The sequence below is a fragment of the Glossina fuscipes genome, unplaced genomic scaffold (genome assembly GCF_014805625.2).
Source record: "Glossina fuscipes isolate IAEA_lab_2018 unplaced genomic scaffold, Yale_Gfus_2 61, whole genome shotgun sequence".
In the NCBI taxonomy this organism is placed as follows: Eukaryota; Metazoa; Arthropoda; class Insecta; order Diptera; family Glossinidae; genus Glossina; species Glossina fuscipes.
Genome location: NW_023998433.1, coordinates 5,430,167 through 5,453,503, shown reverse-complemented (window position 1 = coordinate 5,453,503; position 23,337 = coordinate 5,430,167). Strand labels below are relative to the sequence as shown.

General features: G+C 31.9%; 4 protein-coding genes across 7 annotated transcripts in view; 3 read left to right on the top strand and 1 right to left on the bottom strand.

Annotated features, from left to right (window-relative positions):
* The window catches only part of LOC119637950 (GDP-Man:Man(3)GlcNAc(2)-PP-Dol alpha-1,2-mannosyltransferase), a 4,131-nt gene extending 1,587 nt beyond the window's left edge, over positions 1-2,544 (top strand). For both annotated transcript variants that reach the window (XM_038034426.1, XM_038034425.1), the window contains 3 exons: positions 1,154-1,612; positions 1,663-2,339; positions 2,400-2,544. In XM_038034426.1, coding sequence (XP_037890354.1) covers positions 1,154-1,612; positions 1,663-2,339; positions 2,400-2,484 — 1,221 coding nt within the window. In that variant the 3' untranslated portion in view covers positions 2,485-2,544. The remainder of the gene's footprint in view (positions 1-1,153; positions 1,613-1,662; positions 2,340-2,399) is intronic.
* A 2,711-nt stretch (positions 2,545-5,255) lies between these two features.
* On the top strand, positions 5,256-6,262 carry LOC119637855 (ER membrane protein complex subunit 10). The gene is made up of 4 exons (XM_038034233.1): positions 5,256-5,404; positions 5,452-5,622; positions 5,687-6,070; positions 6,130-6,262. Exons 1-4 carry the CDS (start codon positions 5,321-5,323, stop codon positions 6,199-6,201), a joined length of 711 nt encoding a protein of 236 aa, XP_037890161.1. The 5' UTR covers positions 5,256-5,320; the 3' UTR covers positions 6,202-6,262.
* Positions 6,241-7,187, bottom strand: LOC119637854 (growth arrest and DNA damage-inducible proteins-interacting protein 1). The gene has a single exon (XM_038034232.1). It carries the CDS (start codon positions 7,044-7,046, stop codon positions 6,306-6,308), a length of 741 nt encoding a protein of 246 aa, XP_037890160.1. The 5' UTR covers positions 7,047-7,187; the 3' UTR covers positions 6,241-6,305.
* A 2,807-nt stretch (positions 7,188-9,994) lies between these two features.
* LOC119637859 (limbic system-associated membrane protein) lies at positions 9,995-17,652 on the top strand. Of its 3 annotated transcripts, none has more exons than XM_038034238.1 (8): positions 9,995-10,153; positions 12,500-12,584; positions 12,641-12,973; positions 13,672-13,941; positions 14,022-14,119; positions 14,705-15,007; positions 15,132-15,302; positions 16,073-17,652. In XM_038034238.1, exons 2-8 carry the CDS (start codon positions 12,500-12,502, stop codon positions 16,244-16,246), a joined length of 1,434 nt encoding a protein of 477 aa, XP_037890166.1. In that variant the 5' UTR covers positions 9,995-10,153; the 3' UTR covers positions 16,247-17,652. The 3 variants fall into 3 exon arrangements, with proteins under 3 accessions (XP_037890166.1, XP_037890167.1, XP_037890168.1); XM_038034239.1 differs by lacking the exon at positions 9,995-10,153 and adding an exon at positions 10,262-10,358; XM_038034240.1 differs by lacking the exon at positions 9,995-10,153 and adding an exon at positions 10,946-11,071.
* Positions 17,653-23,337: the final 5,685 nt, after the last annotated feature.

Here is a 23,337-nt window from a genome sequence, read left to right as displayed (position 1 = left end):
CAAAGCCCTAAAGAATAACGAAAAACCCTAAAGCCTTCTGTATCTCCTATCGCATTTGGAAAAAAAAGAGACTCTCAATAGGCTGCAACGCATATTCAAATCCTTCGAAATGATTGGTCACATTACACACAACGATTGGTAGTTTTAAAGTCATTTAATTGTTTAGTTTTTTTTCACAAATGTACATTCTGCGAGTTTTAGATGGGTGAGTTAAATGTTACTGTTAATTAAATAAATTACGTTGGCAATAACTTAATTAGTATTAATTTATAGCTCATATTATTCAACATAATCATTATATGTATTGTTTTGTAATTTATTATTCATATTGTTTATTTTAATTATAAACGTTTTATAACTAACTTGCTTTGAATGATACTGGCTTGTGAAGTAAATTTACACATTACACTTCACTTTCGTTTACAACACATAAAAATTATAAAAATTCTGTAGAGCAAATTTCGTTTATGGGCCCCCAATTTCGGCGAGCTAGACGCAATTTGGTTTAGAGCCCTTTTAGTATGCTACAGGTATTGTTAATGTTTACTTCAGTTAGAACTTTTTTAACGTTTGTTCTTAAACGGGTCTCAACACAGCGTAATTTTAAATAATGTATAACATTCAGACTTCAAGATCGAACCGAAAGCTACATAAAGATGGAAGAAAATAAGTTCCATTTTCTCATTTGTCACATTCAGAAATTTGTCTCAAAACATACAACACGTACATTCCAAAGATTCTGTGTCATTTTATAGTCTTTTACGTTGTAATAGCAGCAAACAACGATGGAATTTAAAATTTAGCATATATGTGTTATGAGTCAATATCACAGAGCGAGTCTGGAAATGATGGCTGCACATTCGTACCCACGCCCACAATAGTTGACACCTGAGAAACCAATTGGATTAAGATTAAAAATGTTGACATTACTTCGTAGGTAACTTGCGACCTTCGATAAAAAGCATGAAATAAAAAACAAAATCTTGGAATTTTCATAGCTTTGCGCTAAGTGGTAGGTAACTGTCTTCAGTAAGTGAAAATTGTGTTATTTAGTCAAATCTTGATGTTCATTCGAACAAATATGATAAGCTTAGGTGTAGAAATATGCTGCTCGGAGTTTTCACGGTGACGAAAAAATCTAATTTCTTTGCAGGCAAAATATGATAATGTTAAAGTAATTATTTACACTGGCGACATCGAAACATCACCAAAGAATATATTAGGAAAAGCTAAGGATGTCTTTGACATAAGCCTGGATAAGGACAGCATTACATTTGTGTACTTAAAATGTCGGCATTGGGTTGAAGCGAAAAGATATCCATATTTCACATTGTTGGGTCAAAGTATTGGATCCATTATTTTAGGCTTGGAAGGACTTTGGAAACATCCACCAGATATCTATATCGACACAATGGGATATGCTTTTACATTACCTCTGTTTCGTTATATTGGACGCTGTAAAGTTGGATGCTACGTTCATTATCCGATTATCAGTATCGATATGCTAAGACGCGTCCAGCAACGAGAGTATTCCCATAATAATCGCAGTTATGTCGTGCGCAACCCATTTTTGACGTGGCTTAAGGTTACTTATTATAGATTATTCGCAAAGGTTAGTTCATTATATATATATCAATCACATATATTATGTTCTTTGTTTAGGTTTACGGTTGGGTTGGGCAATGTTCAGAGACTATAATGGTCAACTCTTCGTGGACCGAAAATCATATATTAGACTTGTGGGATGTCCCTTTTAAAACACATCGAGTTTATCCACCATGTGAAGTACTGCATTTAAAAAGTCTTGAACACATCGAAAACTCAAATGAAATAATAATATTATCAATAGGCCAGTTCAGGCCAGAGAAAAATCATCCACTTCAATTACAAGCTATGTATGAATTGCGCACATTATTGAACCGTAACGAAGGGATGTGGACTCAAATACATTTGGTGATCGTTGGCTCGTGTCGTAATGATGAGGATTACGAACGTCTTAAAAACATACAAGATCTTACCAAACATTTATCTCTAGAGAATAACGTCGAATTCAAAGTTAACGTGCCCTACCTCGAGCTTATTGAACTCTATAAGAAAGCTAGCATTGGCATACATACCATGTGGAACGAGCATTTCGGCATTGGTATTGTTGAATGTATGGCGGCGGGTATTATTATGGTGGCACACAAGACTGGCGGTCCTCTATTAGATATTATTGAGACTTCTGAAGGAAGTCAAAACGGTTACTTAGCGGCTGATGCTGTAGAATACGCAAATTGCATTTTAAATATTATACGCAGCAAGAAGGAGGAAAACGATATGATACGCGATGCAGCACGGTAATATGAAAAGAAAATGGTGTATTCAAATTCTTAGTTTTACAATTTCATTAATTACAGGGCATCTGTTGAAAGGTTTTCAGAAAAAGAATTTGAAGTGAATTTCCTTCGTGCAATCATTCCCCTCTTTAATCAAAGCATTTGATTAAAAAATGTTTCACGTACATAAAAAGGAACGTAAATCTCATGACATCGCATATCCTGGATTCAAATTTTCGGTACTCCTTTATTAAAAGTATATAATTTAAATAAAAAATGCGTAATTCCGATAATAAATTACAGTATTAAGGAGAGAAAATCAAAGAATTAAATTTTTTGAGTAGAGAGTATGGTTTTTATATTTCTTATATATATATATATTTTTTTTCTTTTCTATATTTCTAGACCAATTGCAAAAACATTTAAATGTTACTTGATTGCAGTGTTACTGAAACATTATACATTACAAGATAGAACATTTAAAAACATTTCCGCAACAAAATTATTATGCCATAGCCTTCTATAAAAAACGTGGAACAGGGAAAACCAAATACCATTTTCAAACCTTTTTTTTAATTCAAACTGTAAGATTATTACGTATGAATTTTTACGTTTCGTTATTATTAGAAGCCATTTTTTAATTAATTTGTAATTTTGGTAATAGTTTCTTTACATGACGTCACATTGGCTTGAACGTTTGAAAAGCAGAAGCATATGCAATCCTTTTGAATTGTGAATATACGCTATGATATACATATAAGTATATGTTTGCGAGAAAAAACAAACGACCAGATGGACTAGGTAGTTTTCGTTTTATCGTTTGATAATTCTACCTTTTATGTTCGTTGATTCTACTTTTTATTATTATTATTATTATTGTTAATTTCGCCACAGAAATAAATTCTAAGACTAAACTCTTAAAAGCACTAGCATCTAAGGCTATCGGCTTTTATTAAAAACTCTACCGCACTTGAGATTCGAACCCACGACCATTGACTTGCTAGTCGAGGTTCCTCCCCTTCGGCTACTCAGGCGGATCTCTACATTTTATGTTCTTCATGTTTCGATGAAAATTTTCTGTGGGATAATAAATAAATTGTTTGTAATTGCAAATGTCTTGTTTTTCGCACACAAGCCCAAATAATGCAAACCTAGGCAAACGGGTGCATAAACACGCACAAGTGCTTCTATTGTACCATTAATTCACATACACACTTCACCAGAAGATTGCATACATGTTCAGAATGTACGCAAGTTAAGTTTCAGCTACGTAATTATCCCCCAGTAATTGTGCTCATTTTCCCTTTGTTTTTGCTCTCTTTAATAGCGCTTATTTACGTTGTCGAAATGCCGTAATCTTGGATGTGATAATTTTGTTGCATAAATGTTGCTTGCGAAATGTCTCATAATATGTAATTTCTTCTTAACATGTCATAGAAAACCATTCTGGGGGAAAGTGTCAATTTAAATTTATTATTTTAAGCGCCGTGATGCAAAATACGTAGAATATTGAAATGTGGCGTCGCCTTACAAAAATTTAACATTGTTCGCATCTATATTATTAGTTTTAGAACAGCAAGAATTTAGTTAATATCTTTCAGTAACGCTGGAATAGTCGAATCGACAGCGTTTTCGAAAAGTATGGCCCAATTACACAGTCTGTGCGACAGCTGCGCCAAATTGTCACTGGTCTTGTGTGAGGAGCTAGTATGACTATTTCTCTTTGTTTTTCGGACTCACAGGTGGGATACGTTACTTTCTTGAAATACTATGGCAAATGCACGTCAGCGTCGTTACTATGAATAATTTTATTTAAAATATCGTGACCTTGTTTATACATTTCAACATCCTGCCAACGAACACGTTTAAAAAACCCAATTTTTATATCCAAAATGTCATCGTAATAATTCTATGTTGACAGTTCAAAAACGATGCGATTTTTAAAGTCACACCCTTTATTGGAAGATTCTCTTTATGGTCGATTTTTCTTCACTCATACACATAGTAACAGTCGCATTGAGTTTATCAATTGATAGAAGCGCGCCATCCGAGACCAGATAAACCCAAATTCATGTTTGATCAGATTGCAGATTTTATTTAATGCATCCAGGTAAATTTACAATTTCTCTTTGCCATATAATTCTTTTCTTTTTTTTTTTTTTGGGTTGTTTAGTGGAGATGGGCTAAGCCAATAAGCCATATAAGCGAAGTTCGTTCTAAATCAGCAAAAATCGAATAATGGTACATTTTCACATTCGTTTTCCTTAAATATGCCAGATTTCAATATTTATGCTACACCATATAGCTATATATCTGTGCATGACCTGTGATGCCGTATTTCGAATACATTGGTTATGATTGTTTGTAAAAACGTATTTTGAAGATAAAATATAACACGCCTGATTCCCTTGCTCCACGATACATAGGTTCCCAAAAATCCGTGTAAAAAAGACATTGGCTAAATGGTTTCACACCTAAAAAAGCAACGGAACAGTGCAATAAACAATATTGAAAACTTCCTGTTAGAGTTCACTTAAGAATTTATTTCGTGCTTATACACTTTCATACATTAAATATGTAATAAAAAATAAACTATGCTTTGAAAAAACTAGATTAAATTGCGTAAAAAAAATATACATTGTTTTCATCGCATGCAATCGACATATGCTAACTGAGGTTTGGAAAATGTAACGCATATTTATGAGGAGTGAGAATGAAAAATTCATGGAAATATCAAAAACAAAGCTTCATCAGAAAATTTCATAAAAAAAATTCGTAGAATATTGAAAATTGTGTTAAAACGAAACAATTCATGTAAAAGGAAAATTTTTTCTTTTTAATTCATATTAAAAAACAGTGCAGTCACTTTTAAGCAAAGTGTGGAAATGAATATTCCTTTTGCCCGAAGTCTGGCAGGGCCGTCGTTTATATTGTAATTATTCTGACAATCCATTTAATGAGTTTGTACTCGACTTGTACTACAAATTAAATTGTTTTAAATCATGAGAAAAACGGTGAAGGAATTAACTATGCATATGTTAATGCTAGCGGCGTTGACTTTTCTTAGTTTAGCTAAGCTCGGAATGGTAATACAAGCTCTTTGATTGAATTTATTTAATTAGGCATTTTTCAGGCATATTTGGAGTATGACGGTTCTATACATATCGAACTTTATCATGCCGTAAATCCGGAGATTCCTGATAGTTTTACATATCGCGGAAATATAACCGTTTCAAATGTTAATTCAGGAATATCTAGTATAAATCAGAAGTCATTGTTTACTGATGAAAAAAATGCATCCAAGGTAAAAAGAGCGCATGCGAAAATTGTAACGATAAAATTTATGTTAACATAGCGCACAATTTTAGAAATTTGTGTACAAAAATGCTTTTTATCGGCTTAGAGCTACGGTTGTTTATATGAGCGGTGCAAGGCGGACTTTTTTAACGGCAAATAAATTCTGCAGTTTAATAAACAACCAGCTAAATGACGAGTTTTGGATATCCATCGATGGCAGTGGTTATGTCAACGCGATAACATATATGGTGCCGCAAATGAATGGCGTTGACGATTGCCCAGATTTTGAATTAGAATCATTAATATTACAAGACTTTACCACAGATGTTCTAATTAAGCATACTGATCTCGCTCCGATACCGGACACAGCAGGTTACATCCAAAAACTAGAACGTGAGCGTGAAGCCAGACAACGGGGAGAAACGAAAGACACTAGAGGTTTCTTCGCCAAATACGTAAGTATAAGAGGACTATGTCCAATATGATAATGTATTTCAACTTTTTTTCTTTTTAGTGGATGTACATTGTTCCAATTGTATTGCTGATGTTCATTTCAGGGGCAAGCAATCCAGAACAAAACAAGTAAAACTAAGCTGGCTAAAAAAGAAAATGTGTCTGAAAAGAATTTTTGTGTTAGCAAGTTAGCAATTTCATGATTTTTATTGTAATTATTGTGAAATATGAATAAAATTATTTCTGGCTTGTTGTGGAAATCAATTTTGACATTAACTTTTGTTCCTTTGCTTGTCTTTTGCCTTCCTTCATTTTTTTCTTTTCCTCTTTTTCCTTTTGCTCCAAAACTATTTTGAAGCGTTCGTCGCGGGGATCAATCTTAAAGCCAAAATGATGTCGCACTTCCTCAATCAAGCGTTCTTTGCGTTGTTTTATAGCCAGAACTTCTGCTTCCTTTTTGTCAATTTTATTTTGCAAATCTTGCTTCCATTGATCTAATTTTTTCATTTTGTTGTTAATCTCTTCGTCCCTCTTCAAAACCTTTGCTCTTTGCCTTTCTCTTTCTTCCTTAGCTGCATTCATCATGTCTATTAACATATGTGATTCTGCAACGCTATCGTACCGCAGTTTTGCCTCAATATCTAGTTTTGTAGGGAAACATATCCGAGGATTTATATTGCTCTCAAATCCGTATTGCCCAAACATTTTGCGCTTATATTTTTCGGTTAAATGAACCCAAGATTGTGCTACATTGTAAGGGCGACGATTATGAAGTCTATTCCAATCAGCTGTCGTCAGACCGGACTTATTGCGGTTAATTTTCGGAGTTTCTATTTTATCATCAACAAAGTTAGTAGACTCAGTGTCTTCTTCATTTTCTTGTTTGTTTGATATTCCTAAGAAATAACGTTTGTAGGACACGTTGAAGCATTTTATATCTTTACTAACTATCCGACATAAATTGAAGGACATTTTCATTTATCTAAGTTTTCTTGATTCCCGTTGTACTGACGAAATTAGAAGCGTTGCCATACGATTGTACATATTTTCGAAAAACAAATTAAACGCAGAATAGACCACATCCACGAGAGTATACTTTGTGAGCCAGATCGAGAATCACAAATTTATTATGTTTAGATGTATGAATAAATTGATGTATAATGCCAAAGGTAAATGTCACAACATTAATAGGAAATCATGTTTGGAAAAAGCTCTTTTTTCTGAAATTTTTCATAACTACAAATGTTTCGTACATATGCGATAACAGTGTTGGCGATGACGAATTTTTGACATTCCAGCGATATTATATTTTTGTGATAACTTCTAATGTTCTTTACGACATGGAGAATATTTGGACTGTGCTCTTTCCCGCCTTCGGTGTTCTGTTACAATTTGTACGACAAATGCGCTAAAAATAAGTGAGAATAATGTAGTCCTTTTTTTCTTCAACTAAGCCTGAGACCTACCGTATTATCTATGCATATTCTCTCCGTTTATATACCATTAAGAAAATGCAAATATTCGTGGAGGAAAAGTATAACTGCGTAAATTAGTGCAATATTGAGTAATACCAGTGTCAATGCAGATCAAGGCAACAATAAAATGGTAAAAAAAAAATTAAAAATAAGACATAATTGTTCCTATAATTTGTTAATTCATGTAAACAATAAAGATTTGAATCATGTTCTACTACAAAAATATTTTCTACTCTTCATGGCAATTTATTGCAAATGAAACTGCAAGTTACTACACTCTCTTATAGTCGTAGATAAATTTAGCTTTCGCTTTTATACAAAGGCGACAGCTGACTTTCGGCTACGTAATAACCCCAATGAATTTTTTTATGAACAATTATATTTTTTTTGAAGGAATCCTTGAAAGTCAAAAACGTTGTATTAACTATGAATGAAAAGAAACAAATAAAAATATTCTTGATATTAAAACAAAATATTAATTTGTTTTTTCCAGGGATTAGTTCTAGTTTAATAAAATAATTAAAGAAGGGTAAATCTTTCGTTAAATTTATTGTCCGTTTCAATAATTATATAGTAATCACTAAATTATAATATAAGGTATAATAGCGGTCTGTATTCGCAATGCTTGAGATGGAACATCGACGTGTGTCGGGAAGTGGTCGAGAAAGTGGTTCGACGCGAACCATTTACAATATCGCATAAATTTCGGAATGTAGATTGCACACAAGAGAACAGGGTGGACAGGGAAGCTTAGATCGTTTCAGAAGTCGGTTCTGACTTGATAAATAACAATAAAAGATCGGTCTGTATCAAGTCAGTCTTATACCACAAGTGGTGTAAAGTATAAAAATAAAGCAACTAAAAAAATTATATTCGGCTGTGATCGAGTCTTTTCTATCATCATCTTTATCCTAAAAAAGAATAAAAAATAATTAATTTTCATAGTCTATATTGTTGGATGAGCGTGGCTGATTACTATTTATATTTTTGTAGAATACAAGTGGAAACTTCTATCGTGTCTCTATTGTAGTTTGTGAGTAACAAGCAAAAAGTCGCAGAAAGCAAAAGTGTTCTCAGTTTATATTGCATTGCAGACGCGTCTTGTAACGGATTTTGACCAATCTGCGTACAAGAATTTCCAATCCTTTTGTCAAACTTGAAACTTATAATTTCATTTTTTACGGTCAGAAGAATGTTTACAACAGACATTACACAGCTATTATAGTTCTGCATAAACGTCGATTTCGCTGATGGCTCGTAAAGAAATCATTAAATTCGATAGTGCGATCATGGTTCTGAAATGATACGCACAGTTTTTCAATACATCCCAGTCCTATATTTTGGATAAATTGAGTACTTCCTGTCCAAGACATTGCATTCCTTTCTGATTGTGAGCGTAGGATTTGTTATAAAAGTGACAAGCATTAATTTTGACTTCGTGGCTAATTGTAAATTTACAAATTTTTGTTTCTTTAAAGTTAAAATCAAACATTTTTTTTGGAAATGCAATATGATCTAATCAAAAAATTAAAGTTTAAAATTTAAATGAACCTCAGAGGCTCAGCATGTACGGGTTAGGGTTAAAACCAATTTCAGTTGGAATAAATTTAAATCGATCACTATATTTGAGCGAAAGGAGACCACACGACCACATTAACTTAATGGAAATATTTTGAACATTGCCTTATTGCTTCTCAACTCAATATCTGTATACTGATGCGCCCGGTCTTGTAAAGGTATTTACGTAACTCTGTCTCTCTCGCTCTCTCTCTCGCTTTCTCACGCCCTCTTTGTTCTTTCAAATGTAAGATGAACAGTTAACGAAGAGAGACTAAAATTTACAGTTGTTTATCTATTAAAACTTCTGATCTAATTGCGAAGAGATCAATGGCATAAAGATTGAACATTGGAATAAAGCCACCTAACTATAATTATAAAATTCATAAACACTAAGAAATGTCAATTATTTAAAAACGGTTCACTTTTAATGGATATTTCCTTTCTCGAACTTTAGGTTTTAATTGATAACGACTTCATACATGCATATGGCTGGTTTCACTATATTTCCTTATGCACACCTACACATTGAGCAAAGGGATTATAGAAATATGTACATAAGCCAATGCGTGCAAACATGCATACGCATGTACGTACATATATATATATAGCATATATGCACTTACGATAAGAATTGAATTGCAAAGGGAAGAAAAGCTTACAGCAACACGTTATATGTAAGTCCTGTGGAATTGAAGCTTTTAGAAAACGCTTTCTGACGCCTGCGCCATAATAACTCCGATATTAATAAAAGTGTAAATACAAATTTCTTGTCTATCCTGGAATGCTACGAAAGTTTCTCTCAAAAGTAGAACAAATTGTGGGTAATAAAGAAATTTTTAGTAAAAAATAAATCGTAATTATTAATAATAAAATAAAATTTGGTAAAGAAAAATAATATGAAATCGTGCAACATATGGAAAAATTAATGAATTAAATATACTTGTATTTAAAAAAAGAGAGAAAGTTTTAGCAAAAGGCAAGAGAGAAAAACGATTAAACGGTTTTTAACAAGAAAAGGTGACATTCATAGCCACAAAAAACTAAGCTAAGGTAAGTCTCTAGTAATATAAATACATACACACCATGTACGGTTTTCTTATTAGAATTTAATCGTCTCCTTACTGAAAATTCTGTAACCGACAAGACAGTGTAATATTATAAAACAAAAGGAAAAAACTGAAGAAACTTACACTCATAGGATAATAATTTCTTTAAGCGACGGTTGTAATTTAAATTTTAATAATAATATACTACAGTGAGAAAAATATTTAATATAATAAATATAATAATTTTGACTTTAATTGTATGTGATTGAGTGTGGGTTTGTTTGTGTGGGCCTGTATGGGCTTGGAAGTGTGTGTGTATGTATGTTTATATGGGTTTGTGTGTGCGCACGTAAGCATTATATATATAAATACACTTCGTGAAAATGGGCAGCAGTTAAACTTTGAATATTTCCATATATACATATATATATAACTAAATGCAAAAACTATATCGTTAAACATATACACACAAATACAAGCACACGTATGTTTGATATATGTACATACACCTTCAAAGGAGCATACTATTCTTTACCTATACTACACATTCATACATATATACATACATATACGCATATGTATAAAGATAAATATATTACTAGCCAATAATGTTTATCTCCTGAACTTCGCTTTACTCATAAAGTTTAATTAATCTTTTATCTAAGTAAATGCAATTTACACTTAGATATTTGTATATACAGCGGATGCATATTTGAGTACTTTATCTCGTTTAATTAAGAAAATCACATTAATTTAGATCTTAACAGTAATACGCCTGCAAATGCAATATAATCCAAAATCTCTAAAACTTTGAAATAAAGTCAACGAAAATTTATTTAATAAAGGAAAACAACAACTTATTACAGTCTATTACAACGTTCATCACGACTGCTAACGCATAATATTTATATGCTTTTGCAACGTACGTACCGATATACATTCTTGGTCACTTTTCATAAGTACAATCTTGCATAAAGTTTAATACAATGCCATTTTTTCACTGCAAAAACATCCCGAATTACTCTCTCTTTTAAAGTAAAGGAATGATAGGAGTGTTTTGATTTTATCTTAGTATGGGTGGTTCACATAGTCTACCACTATCTTTAGATTAACACTTATTGAAATGTTTTTTTTCTTATCTGTTAAGCTGCAGCTGTTAGCAATCTGTCACCGATCTGATCAATGTTTGATAAGTATCTTAATAGGTTTTGAAATGTTTTAGTGGCAAAATATATTAGTTTTTAATATATAACCATTTAAGAAATGTGTGTGTGTGGTAGATAAAAGATAAATCCAGAAGGTACTTCACAATCAAAGGATTGTAATACTCTTGTGCTATTCATCGTTTATCATGGTTTTGCCTTGTACTTGTTCCACTTACCTTTTGAATACATATCTTATAATAATAAAGCGCAAAGTTACTGGAAATCTTTAACAACCAATGATGAAATGTAAAAAATTCTAAAGAAAACTAATATAAAATGTAATAATGATGTGGTAATATATCAAATTCATACAATTTTTTCACTAGATATTTCCGCCAAATTCCAAATGGACAACTGCTATTACGCTTTGCTTAGAAAACAATATAATAACTTGTCAATGGCGGCAATATGGCAGGAAAAGCGTTTTTTCAATGGGTCTTGAAGAAGTAAACAGTGTAGAAGAAGTAAACAAATTATGTTTTTTAGATAACATTTTTTATAACTGTATAAGCGCTATGGATTGTAACTCTTTGGACTTTATGATCACTCATCATTGGCCATCGGAATAACAAGTGACACTAGAGGGTCTACGATGATATTAAAGACATTAAATAAATTAATAAGAGCTAGGACACTAATTCAATAGAATGTTTGGAGGCAGTGAATTACTGAACTTAGACTTTAAAAACAAACTAATATAGAGTGCGCAGAGAATTGCATTGAGTAATGCCAACACCGGCAAGAACAATATTCTCGATGTTTATTGATTATGTATCCTATTTACAATAAAGTTAATCGGGAGATGGAGTAACATGTCATACGGTCGGTCAAAGATTTGTATTATTGAGAAAGAATTATTCATCTATTGATCAAAGATTCTGTCAGATCATAAGATTCTGTATGTGTTAGCAGAATAGATAAAGGGGCAATTTCGATATCATTTTGTAATTTTTAAATAGTTCCGTTAGGTACAATTGCTTGGCCCTTTAAATTAGGCGAATGAAAAAAAATCGAACATTTGTTAAATGGACTTGCGTAGTTCATTTTTGATTATTGCGAACAATTTTTTTTTTATTATATTTGAGTTAAAAATTTCTCTCCCACATAAAACTTATAATGAAAATATAGTTTTTCGTTTCTTACAGATGACTTTAGTGTGGTATACGCGGCAACGTTTGATGTGGTTTACTGTTTTAAGTCTGCTGTTGATCTTTCAGCTTTTTAGACCAGGTTACTATATCGCTTAATTACGTATTTAAATATTTTATAATTATATCTATTGACAGTAAAATCATTTCCCAATGGTTCGTTTGAAAATGATCCCCCTACTGTAGCACCGAAATTTTTATCCCGCGGCCATTTATACAAAGTGATTGTTGGCGAGACAATTGAACTTCCGTGCAAAGTACAAAACTTAGGTTCATTTGTTTTATTATGGAGAAAAGGTTCATCGGTGCTAACAGCTGGTCACTTGAAAATAACACGAGATCCGCGCTTTAAAATTGTTGGAGATTACAATTTACAAATCAATGGTGTAAAAACGCAAGATGCCGGCGATTACATATGCCAATTAGGTGATCAGGAAAATCGCGATCAAGTACATACAGTTGAAATACTGGGTAAGTGATGTATTGGATTGTCGAAGCTAGCGTGACATGCTTTCGCAGCATAAAAAATATGGAAAGATAACGCATACTATGTTACCTCACAAAAGAAAAAAAAGAAGATGGGGTTTGATATAGGAAGTGGACACTTTACAAGACGGTTCTATTCAATACCAAAATTATCCGTTTACGCTATTTTGCTATTTTTCTTTCGCTAACGGAGAAAAAAGCAAATCAAGCTCCTATAAGACTGTTTAAACTCTACGGCACAAAGAATGCTAAGGACTATTCACTCGCAAATTGTATGCTGATTTGTCATGTCACAAGAAGGTGCACCATATTTTGTGACAATGAAGAAAAACATCACTTGAAACATACTGTTTTAAGCGGGTGGTTAGTGAGATAGCGATGCATTTTCGGTTATGGTCGAAATTTTTAAATGTTTTTGTAATATTTTTGGTTATTTGGTTCATATAATAGGATAAATTAATTTTTTCAAATTACTGTAAGCATTTTATATAAAAAGGAAAGGTCGGCCTCCTATTGAAAAATATGTTTTTATAATTCAAATAAACGATATAATTTAACACCGGTTTAGTTTCGTGACATCACTTCCTGCCGCTGATGAATCGAAGTTATTATGGAAAAGCAGCTATCGTGCGATATGAGTAAAAGAATACTTTATAGACTTAAAATTACTTTTCATTTCATAGTTCCGCCAACGCTACGAGCTCTTCCTCACAATGGTCAAGTTACGGCCAGAAAAGGCAGCACGGTTACTCTTGAATGTAAAGCTTCCGGTAATCCAGTGCCAACTATATATTGGTTTAAAAAGGATGTTTTTTCCGGGCCAACGCACTTATCGGACAGTTCGACATTAATACTGGAAAATGTCGACCGGCATCATGCCGGCATATATCAATGTTCAGCCGATAATGGCGTAAAGGAAAGAGTATCAATGGACATACAACTGACAATATTGTGTAAGTAAGAAGAAATCAAACGAACTCAGAAACTGCCTAAAATTTTTTTTATTGTCAATTTTACTGTTTATTTTTTTTAGCACCACCGGAAATTACTGTTGAAAAATCTTGGGTCCATGCAGCCGAAGGTTACGATGTAGAACTAGTCTGTATTGTCCATGGCGACGTCAACTCAGAGGTATGTACTCATATAAAGTTTTATAAATTTTTATTAATTTTATTACAAAAAATGAAAATGTCATTCAATTGCAAACCGATCAATTAACTGTGCAACTGCCAAAAGTCTATGAGTTCGTGAAGAAAATATTTTTCTTTTCACTCTTCATGTTTTTTTACGTAGCATATAAAGACTACAAATGTCTCACATTTTCGGCTCTTACCCATCAGCAGGAACGGGTCAATATTTGCCTATTAATGCATAATAGTGTTGAAATTGATTTGTAAGAATACGACATAGATAGTTTATTATGTAGGCAACTTTAAGTGTTGCCATATAATCATAACGAAAGCTGCACATTCAAATACTTATCAAATTACAATAAATAAAAGATCTTCTTCTGACTTAAACGGAACCTTTTTTAACGCCATTATGTATGTGTAGATGTATACGTATATATATAATATAAATAGGAAAACTCTTTACGTTTAAGCAATATCTACCAGTCTCGCGACAACGGGAATATAACTATTTTCCTATGTTAATTAACGTGAAAATCGGTTTAAAATTTTTTGTTTTGGTTTCAATTTATATTTCGTTCTATAGATGATGTGGTATCAAAATTCATTTCTTTTGGATCCTACGGACAGGAGATCTATGTATCCAAGGGATGATCGTTACAGTTTAATTATACGAAACTTTCAATCTTCGGATTTTGGAAACTATAGTTGTGTAGCTGATAATGCACTTGGTCGCACAAAAAAGTACATTGAAGTATCGGGCAGGCCGGGACCAGCTGATTTCATATCACCAGCGCTTAGTGGCACTTTGGATCATTATAATTTAACATGGACAATTGAATCTATACCACCCTTGGAAGAAGTGAAATTATTATATCGACGATTATTGGTACATTTTTTTACTATTGTTATGTTATGTTCTTATCATTATTTTATTTATTTATCGAGATTCTTTATTTATACTAAAATATTTTTCTTCTTCGTATTTTCAAATTTGTATATGCCTTCTTTAGATGAATGAAACGTATCAACATCCAGGAAAATGGCACGAATTTCACATTAAACCTATAGCAATTAGATCGGATAGTACGCACTATTTAATGTCGTATGTTATAAAGAATTTAGAGCATAATGCGGTCTATGAGGCTATAGTTCAAGCCAGAAATAAATATGGATGGAATGAGGTACGTAAGCGGTTTGAAATTTTTTAAAATACAATATGCATTTCAACAACTATTTATTCTTGACCAAGTAAACCCTCGTTTATTAAGATATCAACATATATTTGAGATTCCGTTGCAGTTTCTTGCCAAGAGTTCAGTCAATTGAGAGGACGTCTCTTAACACACAAGAGTATCAAAAGAAAATTTCTGCATTTAATTTGTAACATTGAAGAATGCGAGGTTAAAATTTCTTAATGCTTCCATATTAAAGATTTATCAAGAACAATTTTCGTTAGTCGTTCATCAGCAAATCTAGTTTTCAATAACTCGATTCTGCTACTAATCGTGTAGCGTGTTGAAATCTTATGTCGAAAACATCTAATTAGTTAATATAGATCCCACAAACTAATCCCAGTGTGGGCCAGGTAAATTCATATCGTTATCTATACCTTTTAGTGCAGTCGTCTTCTCAGTCCTTACATTTTTAAATCCATAATGAAATAACAATTTTTTGGAAAATTTTAAAAGAAACCTAAAAGATGATGTATTTATATAGGAAGAATAAAAGAGCGTAACTTAGGCCGCTTTAGTTTCTGAAGGATGACAGATTTTCGAAAAGAACACATTAATCCAAACAACGAACACTGGCATTGGCATAGTGAGAGTAGTCGGACGTGATCAAATTTATATAATAAGTGACTAACAGACTGAATAAGTCAATTTTTGTGTGAACATTAAATAAATAATTACTAACAGGTGAACTTGATCCATTTTCTTTTCCTATACTTTAGATAAGTGATATCCATCAATTTTATACACGGAATCATGATTTACTCTTTGATTTGGATATGGAATATAAAATGGGTACCTCAACTGCAACTACGAACAACGCAAGTTTCGGTAAATTAATTTCAATTGTATCCATATTGTGCATACCAATGAAGGTGCTTTTAAATTTAATGTGAATGTTATAAATAGAAAACATCTCAGTATTTCCATGTATTTATACACTCGCTTATATGGATCGAGTGCATTTACTTATTATTTGTTTTTTATAAAATGTGCCTTACATTACATTACATTATATTACACACGTGCATACTTACCTACACATATACGTATTAATGAAGTACGCATTATCACATTTAGATGTGTATGTATTATCATGTGTTATTGTTTAAAAAACTATGGTAGAATAGAAAACCCTTTGCCCGTTATTATAACTAACTAACTAACTAATTAAGTAGACAATCTAAGTTCACTTTATATTTAGATATATATATGCATATGTACGTATACACATAAATATATAATTCATACTGAAATATTTATGATTTTCTTCCGAAGTAAATAGTTTTTAATTCCGACTTCATATGTTTCATTAAGATTAAGCAATTATTGTCTTTTTTGCAGCAATGAGTAATAAGCATCAGAGATCCCCCATATGTGTTCATAGACACATATCTTTAATAAGCGCAAGATATAAGTTTTTTTTATTGTGCGCATCTATGCTTTTGCCGGCCGCGCAGGCACAATCTACTTATCTTTGAAATCCGGCACGCTTCTTTTTTGTGTAATTTACGACCGCACAGTGTTTATCATACTCATTTTTCAGTTCCTTTCTGTTACTACAGTCTGTTATTTTCGTTGATGATCACTAACTACATTTGAAAATAGGCGTAGTGTCAGTGTAATCTGCAAAATCGTCTAAATTACAATCCATAGCAAATTTTAGTTTGTACAACACTCGCAAGAAATTTAATTCAGTGGACGTGATCTAACTAACAATAGATGTATTGCCAAAATAGGCAAAAATTTTAACTTACGAGCCATAATAGGTATTGATTCAAAATTTAGTAACGAATTAACAATTGACTCATCCCCAAGTAAGAAAGTGTTGATGGGGGTATCTGTAGTATGCCTCACGGTATATATATATATATACATATAAATGTCTTATCTCTTCTCCATTATGTATTTAACGCATAACTGCTATATATGAATCGTCCGAACTCTTATGAATGTGGAGAATGTTAATGTCTAGAAATAACTCAAGTTAATGACCATTTCAGGGGAGACCATCCTAATTATGTAAGCAGTTCCAATGAATAAATCCTAAGACAATTTGTAAGTTTCTTGGATTGCAAAGCATGAAAGGCATGAAATTCCCTCTGAAAATATATTATAGCATCACACTTATATGACACACATCTGCTACAGGTCGTTATATGTCAAACCGAATTTCTTCTATTCAACCTTCAAAAGATTATCTACGACTTTGAAACAGATTTGTGCTTAAGGATATATACGGAATCAAAAATGAAATTAAAAAATTATTTTTTGAAAAAAATTCCTACAATTTTTTGATGAACGAGTTATTAAAATAAAATTTACAACAAATTCAACTTTTCTTTATAATTTTCCAATTATTTTTCTCAGAGTAATTTTAAATATAAAATTAATATAAGAAAACAATGCATAAGTTCACTATAAAGGTACTGATACATAGAAATCGGGCATTCGTTACCAAAATGATTTCATTTCAATACTTAATGTAAAACAAGAAAGAACTGTTTGTATTCGACGTAAGCTGAATTCTTTTATACCTAACTTTACTTAATGCGTAATGCAAGGTAAAGTGAAAATATATATAAACGTGTATCGTATGTATATTATACGCACCTTAAAATATATTTTTCTACAATTTAACAACATTTCACAGGTAATTATATAAAGTAAAAATCATGTGTAGGATTAATGAGGAGAGGTTAAGTCAATAACCGCGTTATTTTTTACAGCTTTTTCTATTTCTTATGAGAGTGAAAAGAAGCTGCCTATAACGAAAACTCGGGAATAATGGCAAATTTAATATAAACAATACAAATTATTTTCGGCTTAGGGCGGATAACACTGAGACGTCCTACATAAATGTCAATACATTATAGTTTTATTACATAAATACTTGTCCGTTGATTGATGACCGTTCAAATTGACTCTAAGAAATATCTAAAGAGGGCTTCAATGCAAGAACTCTTCTAAAATGTGAGGGAGTTCGACTTTCTTAATTCTTGCATGCGTGTTTGCATGAAAGTCGTACCCGCTTTCAACCCCTAATTGCGGTTATCAAATTGGGCGAAGAAAAATTGAAGATTTTATTAATTCTAAAGTAATAAATCTACACCTTAATTTAGGTACAATTTTTTTTTGTTATTGACAGGTTGTGTTGACGAAAGGAATAAATAAAATAAGCTAATCTGTTCTAGACAAATTATCAAGGTTATAATTGCGATTTCTTCGGACTGACATACAGATAGAAATGGCTTAATTAACTCCACTAAACCGAAATATGCATACTTTACTGGCCTCCGATGCATTTTTTAATGCTTTACAAACGTATATAATAAACTAATATACCCCCTGTGGTGGGTATGAATAGATTATTTGTTTTCACTTAGAAAATTAATGAATTAATTAATTAATTATTTCTTAAAAGCAGGCGTGATGAAAAATTTATTTATAGCAGTTTTCCTAAAAACCTCACCTAATACACGTTTATCAGATTTACGAAAATGCATCGGTGACAAGATTCTAAGCATCAGTAGCTTTAAAAAAAAAAAAAAAAGAAGAAAAACAAAACGCATATCTTCTACAAATACTTCATTGTAAAATATCACATACTTTCATACATTATTGATAAACTTTAAACATGTTTAGATTAGATTTTAGACGAACAATTTTACACATAAGAACAGAATTAAATTATTATTCGATTTATAATACAGAAAACTTTTTAAAAGCAAAAAACAGTCGAACCGAAGTAACTGAAAATTCATATAAAATCCTAATTAATGATATTAAAAACGAAGCAATATAGTGAAAAAAAAAAATTAAAGAAAGAAAATACAAAAATCACATATGTTTGCGCACATGTAACTGTAATTGTATATATATTAGGCTCAAATAGCTAAAACCAGAGAAAAATGAGAAAAAAAAAAACAAAATTATATGTCAGCAAAACTACAAAAAGTATGATTACACTTTGCAATTTAAAAATTAAAAAGCAAAAGGTCCTCGTCTCGGGTCGTATCTTTCATGTTCCCTATCTAAAATCTCACACTTTTCGTAAATAACACACTCATAATCATCATCATTGTCACCAGTGTATTTTTTAATGCAATCTGTCTATCGTATAAGTGATATGCAAGAAATACATTATGCTACTTTTTTCACATTTTTTAAATAATCATTTTAAGCCATTAATTATTAATTATATTATTTATGAAATTCTTATTTGAATAATTGGATTTAGTCTTGATCTCTGCGGTAGCGGATGTATAAATATAAACGCTATGTGTACATAAGCGTATGTTGTATATATTGTACATATATACCATAATATGAAATACAATGCGTACATACATACGTATAGAGACTCGTACAAGATTATATGATTAAACGATATTTTTGAAAGAAATATTCAAACGAATAACTAAATAATTTACTATTAAAATATTTAAGCCGAATTCAATTTGTGCATTCAATGCTAAACAGACACTCGTAAGAAATATAATATCCAAGAGTACATGTAAAATCTTGCATTTATTATAAAAAGTTGACCTCCAGTCATAACATCGTATTAATATAGTTGCTCTACAATAATTTCTTTTTAAGACCATTGTGCTCTTCATCTAAATTCTCAGTGATGTTATGTCTAACTGTATCCTTAAAGCTGATTGAAAGCTGGTAAAATTTTCCCCATAAATCCAGAAGTTTGACAGCCACTGTATTATTCTTGAAGATTTTCTCTCTTTTACCAAAATCATTCATTAAAACTAACAACAATAAAATAATAAATTTTTTTTTGTTTTTTTTTTATGACCAATCGCTGAATGGATATCACCAATATTTGTAACACAGTGCCGGTCAAAAGGAGGTAGGGAAAGAGAAAGAACAGGGGCAGCAGATAGAGAGCGGAAGAGAGAGGTGTCGGGGGAGAGAGACACTTGAACTTGAAATTATAAATTAATTATTTACATGTATTTGACATTTGAAAATACGGAGCTTTAAAATTTTTTTAATAATATTGGTACCCAATCAGTTGTTAAATTTTGTATATTTACTTGCCTTTTTTTTTTTTTGCAAGCCCCTGGAACTTGAATATTTCATTGATAGATATTGAAAAATGACTCCGCGAGTATCGGGTTTTCTGTGTAAGTAGTTCATTGACAGTCCCCGGTCCACTTTTTTCTAAAGTTTGATACCTAAGTTTAACAAGTAAGAAAATTATATTCGAGCCCGAATCTTTTATACCCATCATCGCTATCCTATCCACTTGTGTTTTCCAAGCCCTTTTGTTTGATACCAATATCGACGGCATTGTCGAGAAAAATTAACACATCACGTCACGGCGCCGGTAGTATTTAATGTAAAATTAACATTCGCATTCTACTCTCCAAGTCGTTTTGGTTGACACCTAACTAATTATGCTGATAAGAAAAAAACGAATCCTCCAACCATGTGGGGCCATCATATTTATTTTAGAATTTATTCATTTGTAGACAGATAATATGTGTTTATATGGGAAATGCTAAGCATAGTTCTTGTCTTGTTTAGCTTAGAAGTAATAAGAGGAAACCGTCAAAAAAAAGTAAAAATATAAAAATTTGATTTCTTATGACTTTGTGTGGACGGGGCCGATTTTTTACAATTTTTTACGTGAACAATAGGATCCTTCATTAAGTCAGTATAGAAAATTCTAGCGTTCTATCTTTCATAATTTATGACTAATAAGTAAGAATATTATATTCAGTTGCGGCCGAATCTTTTGTACCCATCACTGCTATCCTATAAAAGATTACAAAAAAAAGGAAAATATATCCGCACTTCATAATATTGTGTGAACGTGGCTATTTTTTTTATTTTTGTAGAGTAATTTTGTGGAAATTTATATCGTGTATCTGTTGTAGCTTATCAGCAACGAGAGAAAGGCACGGAGAGCAAGCTGTTCTCAGTTTCGATTGTATAGGCGTGTGGGCGTTGTCGGCATCTTCTTTGATCAGTTTCAAACTGTTTTGCAATTTTATAGGCGCTACCTTCATTCGCGCGAACGGGAGAGCGTGTACTACAAGCACTACACAAATGAGAAAACGGACCAATGTGTAGATGAGTGGACCTACATGCCTACGTGCATTCTGTATTTGAAACTGGAGAAAAATTTAAATACTTTATGGGGTTTTTGAACCTTGCTTCTGTATGTTATACAAGGGTTTTATGATACACTTTAAATTGGACGGTTCTCGCCAATTTTTTCAATATTTCTAGAGATATTACAGCAGTGCCCAAAGAATATACTTTCGAATTTTTGTGAATTTATCTGCTGGAGATCATAAATAATGAGCAAAAAACCAATTTTTTATTTGTTTTGAAAAACAGCCCTGTCCTGATTTTAGGTACTACTGTAGGCGTAGCCTTGAGTCGATTTTGCCCATTTTCAATATCAACCTGCGTGCAAGCATTTTCAATATTTTTGTCAAATTTGAAGCCGATAGCTTTATTTTTGCTGACTGACAGACGGACATACTTAAATATATTCAGAATTTGATGCTGATCAAGAGCATATATACTTTATGAAGTCGCAGAGGCTTCCTTCTGGGTGTTGCAAGCTTCTCATTTTTCGGTTATACGGTTAACAAACTAGGAATACGGAAGGATGGGAGTAGTGATCCATGCTTTTTGATGACCACTACGGCAACGAATTCTCCCGCGCTACGTCTTTTCTTTATCGAAATCACGAAACCACATGCAAGATGTATCTTCAGACATATTTTTATTCTGGTCTTTTCTCAGAAAGGTCTACTATGCTTCCATATACACGTTGAAAAGATATCGGAAAAACATTTAAAACACGCTCAAGTAACTTTGCGTTAAGTCAGTAATCTTGAATGTCCTCGAATATCCACTTCACTAAATCTTTTTGTATATATTTCATCTTTCATTTTTTTGTTAAAAGGATGACACGCTTCACAAACTGTGGAATTTAAATGGATGAACATATTAAGGGTTCAATCGCGATTGCATTTTTGTTCTCAGATGAATGATGAAAATATTTGAAAATTTTCGTTTTCATTCTACGAAGTTATTTGATCTATTTTTCATCTTTTATTCTACTGTTTGTATCTTTGTGTTTGGACTATACTCATTTTCAAAAGTGAATTAGTATAAAAATTTTTAGCTTTCAAATTCAAATTCAACTTTCATATCCACAGAAGCTCGAACAACGAACGTTGACGAACAAGAGTGGAAACTCAATGTAATACCGATCGCGATTGGCAAATGGGAAATACGAATAAGGGAAAACCAATTCGTTATAAACCTTATTAACATATATTATATTATACATTAGCTTATCCTCATTTAGGGATAATTTCCCCGTTCGTCAAGGCAAGAACGAAGTGTTCTCGAAGGTTTGCGTTTGATTAACTCACTGAAACTTTCACTGGCTTTAGTTGAATTAAATTTCTTGAAACTTTTTCTGAATATTGAATAGCTATAAAAACATATATGCACAAACTCTAGACTCGTTCCATTCACTCGTATCGTGATTTTCATTCATTCAAATTAACGGCGCACACCAATAGTAGAGTTTACTCAAAAAGCACAAATTTTTTTATTATTTTAATTATTTTTCATATTACAGTTTTTTGTACGTAGACTTAATTTGTATCATATAATGTCCGTCCGGATGTATAATGCGAAAATATACATAAAAAAAAAATAAATAAATAAATAATTAAATTAGATACAAAAAAGACATATTTAAAATAACTGTAAAAAGCATTCATTACTTTATTTTATTTAAAAAAAAAATGTATATAGATACAAATGTAATACACCAAAATACAAACGCAATAGATGCCTATATTTAGAAACAAATGTAAATGTAAATATATAGTTAGTCATTCATAAGCATTGTGTATAGTAATTAAACAGAAGAGAAATTGCATGAAACCGTAATAAGTATCGTGCAGTGGGCTATAAAAACATACATAAGAGTCTT

What these genes read in the sequence shown, in the direction of transcription:
- LOC119637859 (XM_038034238.1), top strand. Translation starts at nt 12,500, where the DNA reads ATGACTTTAGTGTGGTATACGCGGCAACGTTTGATGTGGTTTACTGTT. An exon ending in ACATACAGTTGAAATACTGG is followed by an intron (nt 12,974 to 13,671) that starts GTAAGTGATGTA and finishes TTCATTTCATAG; the next exon opens with TTCCGCCAACGCTACGAGCT. An exon ending in ATGGCGACGTCAACTCAGAG is followed by an intron (nt 14,120 to 14,704) that starts GTATGTACTCAT and finishes TTCGTTCTATAG; the next exon opens with ATGATGTGGTATCAAAATTC.
- LOC119637854 (XM_038034232.1), bottom strand. Translation starts at nt 7,046, where the DNA reads ATGAAAATGTCCTTCAATTTATGTCGGATAGTTAGTAAAGATATAAAA.
- LOC119637855 (XM_038034233.1), top strand. Translation starts at nt 5,321, where the DNA reads ATGAGAAAAACGGTGAAGGAATTAACTATGCATATGTTAATGCTAGCG. An exon ending in GTTTAGCTAAGCTCGGAATG is followed by an intron (nt 5,405 to 5,451) that starts GTAATACAAGCT and finishes GGCATTTTTCAG; the next exon opens with GCATATTTGGAGTATGACGG. An exon ending in GAGGTTTCTTCGCCAAATAC is followed by an intron (nt 6,071 to 6,129) that starts GTAAGTATAAGA and finishes TTTTCTTTTTAG; the next exon opens with TGGATGTACATTGTTCCAAT.